A 9845-nucleotide genomic window follows, 5' to 3' on the forward strand; every position below is an offset into this window, starting at 1 on the left:
TTAATCCACCTTGTGATAATCCAGCATAGTGCCTTGGCTGTGGTGGTGCCTGCTTTGTGGAAAAGCCTCCTCTCTGAAATATGGCAAGCACCTACAGTATTGTGATTTTGCCATCTGTTAAAAACGCATCTATTCGACCAGGCATTTTGTCAATTGTAGCTATTTCTCTGCCTACTGTATTTGTATACTGCATCTTATTTTGATGTAATTTTATCAAAAGGTTTTATATTAATACTGTACACTGCCTTGGAATTTTGTTTTAAATGAAGTGCATTATAAAAATATTTTAAAATAAATAGCATAAATGCAGTTTAATCAGCCATCTTTCATGTGGTAACCTATATTCAAAAACATATAAAGTAAATTATGGCAAGTCAGTAGAAAAATCCCAAAGGTATAACCCAGTGGTTCCCAGCCTTTATGACTATGAGGACCCCCATTCAACCTCCAAAAATACCCCCCCACATGCTAATTGCTGTAATTTTAGGCTGTGTTAATTGAGAAAACACAATAACAAAAAACTATTTTGAACTCAGTAAGGCTTTGCAATGAAGTGTTAAAATACCTTAATTTTCATTAATTGCAACTGTCATCATCATCATCATCATCATTATTAAAGCATCCTACTGAAGAACTGAATATAGTTCTCCAGGTGTGGTGCAGTTTGAAAGCTAGTGCTTATACTGTCTTCATAATGTGGGTACCTGTGAGACAGAAATATTTGCTTCATTATTCTCCAAGTGGTACAACAGACCACCTCTTTCTCCTCTGCCAATGGGTAGGATGGGGTGGGGAGCAGCTATCTCACAAGGGGTACAGACCAAATACAGATACTGTAAGGAAACTACAAACACTCTTGAGGGAACAAGCCAATCTATCTGATATTAGGGTGGCAGATTTCATGAATGACCAACCAACACAAAAACGATTATTATTCATTATTATTCATTATTCATGGGAAATTCCCAGTCCAGTCAGAGAATCCAAACAGGGATAGAAAAGTAACTTTCTCATACTATTTGGTACCATTGGTCCATGCTTACTCCTGACAGGTCTCTCCAGTGTCTGGCTACGATGCTTCTGGCTGCTGAAAGTAAGTGGGTTATGAATTCTTTGTGGTGTAAGTGGGCATTGTTGTCTTGGAAGATGTTTAGTAAGGCCAATTCTGGGGTGGTTTTTAATACTTGCTTGGTTATTTTACTTATTTCTCGTATGGTTGTCGCACCCACCCCACTCACACATGAAAACAAAGACCACCACAGCCAACCAAAAATGAATAACCACACCCTAGGCCAACCCCAACCTCTCTCACCACCAAAGGAACACAAATGAACAGCAAAGAACCTGCACAAGCAACGCTAACGCCAAACCCTACATATAGTAAGCATATAGTAAGTAAAATAGAAACATTGCTACCCCATCTCACCCCCACCCATCTCCCCCCTCCACCTCTTTCCCCCTTTTCTTCCTAATGTCTCAACAAATGAAACTGATTTGTAAAAATGTTACATGGAAAAAAAATACGAGAGAGAGACATTGAACACACTTTTGTAAATCAAGAAAATCTTTAATAAAAAAGAAAAAAAGTAACTTTCTTTCCTCTAGGCAACAGGAGCACAGGGTGACTTATTGATTATGACCAGGGCCCATTTCCAAGATCTGTCTAGATATACAATCTTACTCAGAGTGTGGTTTTGCTTGCTTCTAGTGACAATTTGCTACCTCCGAAGGTATCAGCCTGGTGCCCCATTGAGGTCTGCCTCTGCAGGGCAATGATGACCATGTGGCAAGTGGGCCTTTGCTTTGGCTTTCCTTTCCTTGCGCCCCTGTCTTTGACAACAACCCCCACAGCATTTGGTGGCCATGTCTGTCCAAAATTGTGTGTACTGTCTGTTGCCAAGGCTGAGGATGACAGGCAGTGCAGCTGCGCTGCTGGTGCCTATGCAGGTGACAATAGGAATAATGAGAGGGTGGATTTTTTGATCTATAGACAGCAGTGAGATATTCAGGCAAACAATATAGGGCACCCAGCAGGCCACAAAGATGAAGGAGACACTAGCGATCTTCTTAACATTCCTCAGTTCCAGTTGCTGCTCCAGCTCTGAAGGGGGCTGGCCTTGGTTCACTGAATGAAGGAGTCTTGTGATGTCCTTAAGCTGCTTTCGGGATGTGCACAGCACCTGGATACACATGAAGCCCATGGCAAGGATGGATGGAATGAGGAAGCCATAGGTCTCTAGATAGAGGTAAGGAATAGGGAAGACCAGACCAAAGGAACAGTTGGCATGGGGCCGCCACTGGTTCCAAGCCAGTGGGAGGCATGCAAAGATCAAAGGAGCTGTCCAGGCTACGAATATGTAAAGACCAGGCCAGCGATACACCCAGGACCGGTGGTAATGCAGTGAGTGGATGATGAACACATACTTAACATAGTGCACCACCAGCAGGTTGGCTAAGAAAGCAAGGAAGATGAAGTTAGGTGCCACATAGTTGAAGAAGCAGAGGTGGTAGTTTAAATCCTTCGTCGAGGACAGCTCAGGAATATTGGGAAGGAATAAGCCGGCCAGAAGATCAGCAAAGAGTAGGCTCAGGAAGAACCAGTTGGTGGTGTTGCGGAGTCTACGGTTGAAGAGGATCCCAAGGATGAGGAAGATGTTGGCCAAAACAATGAAGGCTGACAGGGGCCTTGAGAGCCAGATGATGATATTTTGTGTCATAGTTTCTGTGTCTCTAGTGAGGACTCCCCTATCCTCTGCACCTTCCGACATTGACTTCCTAATGGAAATGAGAAAACACCCCATGTTATTATTCAGCAAAGCCAGACGGTTAGCTTGGCAAACTACATTTCACTTCCAAACCACTGTGGCCTGATGATCATCTTCCAAAGCAGCTACTCTAGTCTGAACTTAAAAATGGTAGGCGTAATACTGGTGGTCAACAAAAGACGTTCAAAGACTCTCTCAAGGCAAATCTTAAAAAATGTAGTATGAACAGTGAAAACTGGGAAACACTGGCTTGCGAGCACTCCAGTTGAAGAACAGCCTTTACCAAAGGTGTCATGGACTTTGAAGAAGCACAAACTCAAGATGAAAGGGAGAAACGTGCTAAGAGGAAACCACGCTTGGCAAACCCTCACTGTGATCAACTCCTGCCCGAAAACCTATGTCCCCGCTGTGGAAGGACATGTGGATCCAGAATTGGCCTCCACAGTCACTTACGGACTTACTTTTAAAACCGTGTATATGAAAGACAATCTTACTCGGCTACGAGTGATCACCAAAGAAGAAGAAATATTTCACTGACATGATTGTATTTAGTTATTAAAAAATCAATCCCACATTGAGGAGTTCTTCCAAATAAATAAAACAAAGCAATAATACAGCATAAAAATTAGCAACACCACATCTTGTTTAAGTGTGTCTTATACAGCACAATTATACTAAATCTATTTTTAAAAAACCAAAAATAAACTTAGTTGCTACTGTGTCAATAGGGCAAAAATTCTGATATTATTGTTGTATTATTTATTGGCTTTATTTGCCACTTTCCCTCAAAAAATGTAACTCGGAGCGACTTGCCAGAAAAATAGCACATACATTAAAGCCAACATAGAACTAAAACACAGTGAAAACTAAAAGCACGTTCATATTTTAAAAAGGCAGGACTAAAACACCCCATACATTGAATTCATCAAAAAAAAGTTTATGGCAAGGGTGCGGAATAGCTAGCTGGGCTGGCCACTAAATATTTAACATTTAGCCTTGGGCAGAAACCTTGAATTTGGCCATGATTGTGCCCCTGCAGGTCATGGTGAAACTCAGAAAGCCAGTGCTCTTAATTCTCCCTTCCTCAGGACAGGTAATTATTAACATCCCACCCCCTTCCTATCCCTACCTTCCTTATAGTTCCCTAGACTTGCTACCTCTGAACTGGGATTAGTTACCCCTAGATATAAATAAGTAATAAACAGTGATATTAATTTAGACTAGCACTTGATAGTTCTTGCTCATTCTCCCAAATAAGCAAGACAAGACTGGTCTTTTTTTTTTTAAAAAAAGTAATCATGTCTGTTGCAATAGCATTTCTCAGAATGCATGTCAAATGTTAGCAGTCTTTATAAAGAGCCCCAAAGTGTTTTGCAGTTAGGCTTCAGTTACAAAATGAGTAAGAGAGAGACTTCATTCACTGAGACCACAGCCCTGAAATCTCTAGTGAACTCCATGGTCCTTTTGACCACCTTTCAAACCTAAATGCCCAGAGACATTTTATTTGGCTCATGACATATCCTTTTGGGAAATGCTCAGAGACTGTCCAGCCATAAGATCATGGAATCTTGAAAGTTAAGCTGTTGTCTTAGGAGATGAAATCATTTCCCAACACTGAGCAGTGCAGGTGGCAGGGATGGCTCAAGATAGTTCGTTGCCTATGGCAGTGCAGTAACCTTCCACCTCAGATCATGGGGCATAATACCCATGGCTGGTCAAGTTATTTTGACACCTGAGGCAGATAAATCCCACAAACACTCCTCCTTGACAGGAAAAATGCAACAATCATAAATTCAATAATTAGCAACTTGATACCCTTTCATGACACACAAAATCTTCTACCTGAGGCATTCGTATTCTGCCTAATGGTAGGGCCCTGGAAGCCACAGATTAGGTGCTAAGGAGCAACTGGGGTCACATCTGCATCATACATTTAAAGCACTATTATACCACTTTAACAGTCATGGCTTCGCCCAAAGAATCCTGGGAATAATAGTTTGCAAAGGATGCTGAGAGTTGTTATGAGACTCCCTATTTGACTCACAGAGCTACAATTTGCAGAGAGGTTTTTCAATGAATCCCTCTTTCCAGGGATTTGTGGGGAGGTGGGTTATTTTACTCACATGTGGTGGAGCTGTAAAAAAAGTTCCTCGATTAAAAATTTCTAATGTATTGATTGGCTACCTCTTGGTAGCAGTGAAGACCGATAGCTGGATATTGGAAGGACCTGAAAGGGCTTACCATGAAACAGTGGTATACGAAAGCATAGACTAGAGTTTTGGTTGAGAAATTGACTCATTGTTTATGAACAGCTAGAGACCGGAAGGAAAAAGGACTGTTTTGCAACAGAGTGGCAGAGTTTCATGACCTTTGGAAATAAGGAAGAGACCGGCTGGCCTGTGCCATCAGTATTCTGGAATATCTGGCTTGTACAATTTTTAAATTCGGTAATGTCTTGGTGCTTATATTGCTTAGCTTGTGGGATGAACAATACTTACCTTGGCATTTGTTGTGTGCTGTTGCCTGACGGAGAATTTGGATTTTTGTTGTAAGCCGAATACAGTGGAAGCTCAGGTTGCGGACGTAATCCATGACAGAGGCACGTCCGCAACCCGCAGCATTCGTAACCTGCAGCATTGCGTCTGCGCATGTGTGTGACACAATTTGGCACTTCTGTGCATGCGCAAAGCGCGATTGGCAAAACCTGAAAGTAACCCTTTCCGGTACTTCCGGGTTTCCCACGGTCCATAACCTGAAAACGCATAACCCGAAGTGTCTGTAAACCCAAGGTACCACTGTACTACTACTACTAATAATAATAATAATAATAATAATAATAATAATAATAATAATAGGGTTTTTAATGTATGGTGTGGATGTAGCCTAGGAAAAACAGTTGAGGAGGAAGACCATCATGAAGTTGTTTGGCAAAGCTTTTGAGGGCCGGGATAAATACGTGTGGCATTACCTCATGTTGCAGCTACTCTTCAGTCAAGAGCCACTAAAAGAACCAGTGGTGTTATTTTAAGACACTCATAAAGAAGAGGCAACAGGCTTTTTAGAGGGAGACTCCTACCATCTGGCTGCGTTTAAGAGAGTCAATTAAGCTATTCGAGTGACATAATTGCCAGTGGAAATCATCCCTGCTGAGGCCCTGCCGTCTTTCTCGAAAGGCTGAAAACAAAGTAGAATAAAATGAGGAAAGAATCATTTGACAGGGTGGTTTTAAGGGGCTTTAAGAGCGACCGGCTTAAGAAGCAAAGCCTACCCATGCAATGATAGCGGGCACAAAGGGTTAATCTGGTATGCTGTTAAAGTTGCATTTGCCAAATGACTATCAGCTCAATAACACTTCCCTTCCTCCCAATTGAAATTAGATTCATTTTTGCACCCCAAAAGATTTACTTCCACTGTGGCCTGGTTCACATGCAACACTAAGCCAAACCATGGTTTAGTGGTCATGGAGATGAGATTGTGGTGTTTTGTCTCTCCCCAGTTGTTTTGATACTGAGCCATGGTTTGGCTTAGTGTGTCATCCAAACCCTGGCTCATGGTTTGCTCACATCTCAGCACAGTGCAGGAGCAAAACCTCAGGGGAGGAGCAAAACATTATCATTGCTCATTCACACTAAACCATTATTTGGCATAGAGTTATGTCTAGATGAGGACTGTGTGTGAGAGTGAACCAGAGGTGCTGTGGGGAAAATTCAACCCACACACATGCTTTTCTTGCATGTGCGTGGGTTGAATTTTGCCTCATCTGTTAGATTTTGTGAAGAGAATTTCCATACTGCTTAATCCTCAAAACATCTAAATGGTTTACATAAAATATAAGATATATGATAAAACTGCCAATAAAATAAGATGTTAAAAAAAATTTCAACACAATACTAGTATTTTTAAAATATATGCACTTTAAAATAAAATTACATACTGCATTAAAATCCGGTCAGATTTACATGTCTAGGTAGGTTTCCTTAAACAAAAACACTTAGCTGGTGCCGAAAACAGTACACTGGTACCTGGGATTACAAACACTTTGGGTTACAGACTCCACTAACCCGGAAGTAGTACCTCGGGTTAAGAACTTTGCCTCAGGATGAGAACAGAAATTGCATGCTGGTGGTGTGGCAGCAGGAGGCCCCATTAGCTAAAGAGGTACCCCAGGTTAAGAACTGTTTCAGGTTAAGAACGGACCTCTGGAACGAATTAAGTTCGTAACCAGAGGTACCACTGTACAGCAAGGGCATCTGCCTAATATCAATAGGCAGGGAGTGTCCCTGTCCCCCCCCCCCCCGCCATGCTTCTGATACTGAAGCATGGGTCTATATGTATCTATAACTGAGAATATATATTACTGAGAACATATGCAAAGTGTCTTTTCTTCGAATAATGACAGGGCTTTAGCAGTGGAAATGGGAAAGGCGAGGTACTTGCCGGGAAAGGGGGGCATCCTGATTGCACTGTCTATTTAAATGATAAAAATAATTATTAAGCCTTAGGCCTCTATGGGAGCCGTTGTTCTGCTTGAATAGAGGCAAGATTCAGAGCAGTGAATCATCTAGAGAAGCAATAAGCAGCCTCTTCTGTTGGTGGGCATTTTGGAGCTCATAGGGGCATTTCATTTCCTGCAGTATATCAACAGTAATTTGTGTCTGTTGTTGAGCTTCACACATGGCCTGGGAATTACCATGTGAAAGATTTCATGCCTGGTATTTTGCTGGGCATGATTCAGCAGAAATCATTTTGTGAATGGGATCAACATGCTAATCTGCCAGTAGATGTGCTCACGTACAATAAGTATTAATAATAATTAGTACAGTGCCCAAGCCTTATTCATATGTCAGTCAGCAGCTGCATGCAATGGACAAGAGTATTCTAAAGCAGTCAGGGGAAGAGGCATGAGAGAAAGAAGGATGAGAGGAAAGGATTTAGAAATAAGTTCAATATTAACTTATTAAAAATGGAAATGATGAAGATTAATGATGGGATGCATGCTGAGCTGAGAGAGAAGGCAGGCAACATTTTTATTTTTATACAGATACGATTGCAAGGGCTGGCCCCAGAAGCAGTACCGATTAACCTGCAAACAAGTCACTAACAGGGATGACCCTAGCGAAAAAACAAAAATGAACTGTAGCACAGAGATGGGGAGCCTGTTGCCTTCCAGATGCTGAACACGTCCAATGGTCAGGAATGATGGGAGTTGTAGGAGAGAGCGGGAGACAGCAAACAGTGAGCAATGTGTGGATCTTATTGGAACAGCCTGATTCTCCAGTCTCATTTAAGGGCAGCATTTTTCATGTAATAATGATCCATTTTTAAAAACAACAACAACAACAACCCACCAAGCAAATTTTGCTTGCGAAATATTTTAAGGAACTCTGGATTTATTTATTTTTGCTTTCAGTTTCAATGGGACTTACCCTCAGCCAAGTGTCCCTGTCACCAGTCTTAAGGACACTGCTCTGCTCACTCCTAGTTCTCGGCTTCTGTCAGTGCTCTATAGCCATGGAGTCATAGTGTGACTGCATAGTGAGCCTCTGTGGAATATGAGCGCTACTCCCAAAATCAAGACCTTTGGTAACCCTTAGAATCCTTTATTGCTAATGGGGAAACAATGTGGTCTGTGCTCCAGCATGAATGAGTCGCTCCTGGGTAAGGAGGATAAATTTCATTCATTAGCATTTAAAAGCAAACCTGCCCAATGCTGGATTGAACCCTGTGGCCCCTAGGCAGTTGAAATCTTGCGGGCCCCCACTCTAGTGGGATAACATTGAACCAAGAAAGCATGGTTGTAATTTTCTTTCAAGAACAAATCAATATTATTTTGATCTGTTGTCGCAGGACCCCTAAAAGGCATGGGTCCCATAGGCTGGTGCCTACTCTTCCTATCTGGTAATCTGGCACTGAAGCTGCCTAATTCAAGTTTTCAAAAAAGAAAAAAAGGGGGGAAAAGTGCATGAACTGAGACACAGACACCCTTCAAAATTCACACCTGTCTGAAATTTGCAGCGCCGCTTTCCAGCCACTTTATATATAACAATGCATTTACTGTACCAGGGTAAATACATATAAATGCATCTATCAGTGAAAATAGCATTTTAAAATGCATTATATTCGGCAAAATTTCTTTGCGAAGCATGTATAGTATACAAAACTGCATATTAGGAAAAAGTTGCACTAAAATCCTGGTGAATTTTCATGAAGACTTTTAAAAACTAACAGACAGACAACTTGCCAACTGATGTGGTAATGTGGAGAACTGAATTTAAGATTGGAAAAATGAGAAACCAAAGTAGACATAGCCATCCTTTCCCCTGGGTAGGTTTACTGTGAGTTCCTCTCCATGAACTTGTGACCTTGTGCGAATGGATTCAGCTGAGTAATGCAGCCCAGTGACTGGCAAGTGGCCTGGGTTCCTTCCTTCCTTCCCTCCTTCCCACCCTCCTAATCAAGGTGAAATATCAAGGGCCAGACAGGCACAAACTAACCTGGAGGTTTATCAGCCTTCCCTGGGCAGAGCTCCTGTTGACACCAGTTCCCAGTGCACACCCAACCATGTGGTGATGAGAGCGAGGACTTGTCAGGTGCTTCTTGGATACCTCGCTCTGCTCGAGGGCTGGCCCATCTTCAGCTGCTATCAGATAGTAGCGTGTCTTGGACCATCTTTGACCGAAAAGGGAACTGAGAAAGCAGGCGTGGATTGGGGGAGAAGAGGAGCTGGAAACCACAGTGAAAGGCTGTTTCCCTCCTCCAGATTGTATAGTCACACCCCTTGTTAGCTGCTAGCAAATTGCAGGCCTGTAGAGGGTCTGATTGCTTAGAGGCTCATCTGCCTCCTAGTGGTTCTGAGCTAGCCTATGGTGCAAAGATAGCCCTGGAGGCTTGCGGTAAATTAGGGACACAGTCAGCAAAAAGCTGAAGTCCTGCAGATTCTCCTAAAGTGCTTTGACTTTCACACAGGAGGGCAACCAAACAGGACTTATCTAAGCCAGGGGCTCAGCCCAAAAGTGTCCTATTTTTCTTAATGCAAAAACTCCGCTCCGGAGCACATGGACTGGGCTTGCAGGACAGCCT

At 42.3% G+C, this 9845-nt stretch overlaps 1 protein-coding gene across 1 annotated transcript; it reads right to left on the bottom strand.

Moving 5' to 3' along the window:
* Positions 1-1543: 1543 nt before the first annotated feature.
* On the bottom strand, positions 1544-9464 carry GPBAR1 (G protein-coupled bile acid receptor 1). The gene is made up of 2 exons (XM_081197309.1): positions 9260-9464; positions 1544-2775 (listed from the first exon to the last, which is right to left on the bottom strand). Exon 2 carries the CDS (start codon positions 2766-2768, stop codon positions 1734-1736), a length of 1035 nt encoding a protein of 344 aa, XP_081053435.1. The 5' UTR covers positions 2769-2775; positions 9260-9464; the 3' UTR covers positions 1544-1733.
* Positions 9465-9845: the final 381 nt, after the last annotated feature.

Source organism: Podarcis bocagei (assembly GCF_964188305.1).
Source record: "Podarcis bocagei genome assembly, chromosome: 1".
NCBI classification, from domain to species: domain Eukaryota; kingdom Metazoa; phylum Chordata; class Lepidosauria; order Squamata; family Lacertidae; genus Podarcis; species Podarcis bocagei.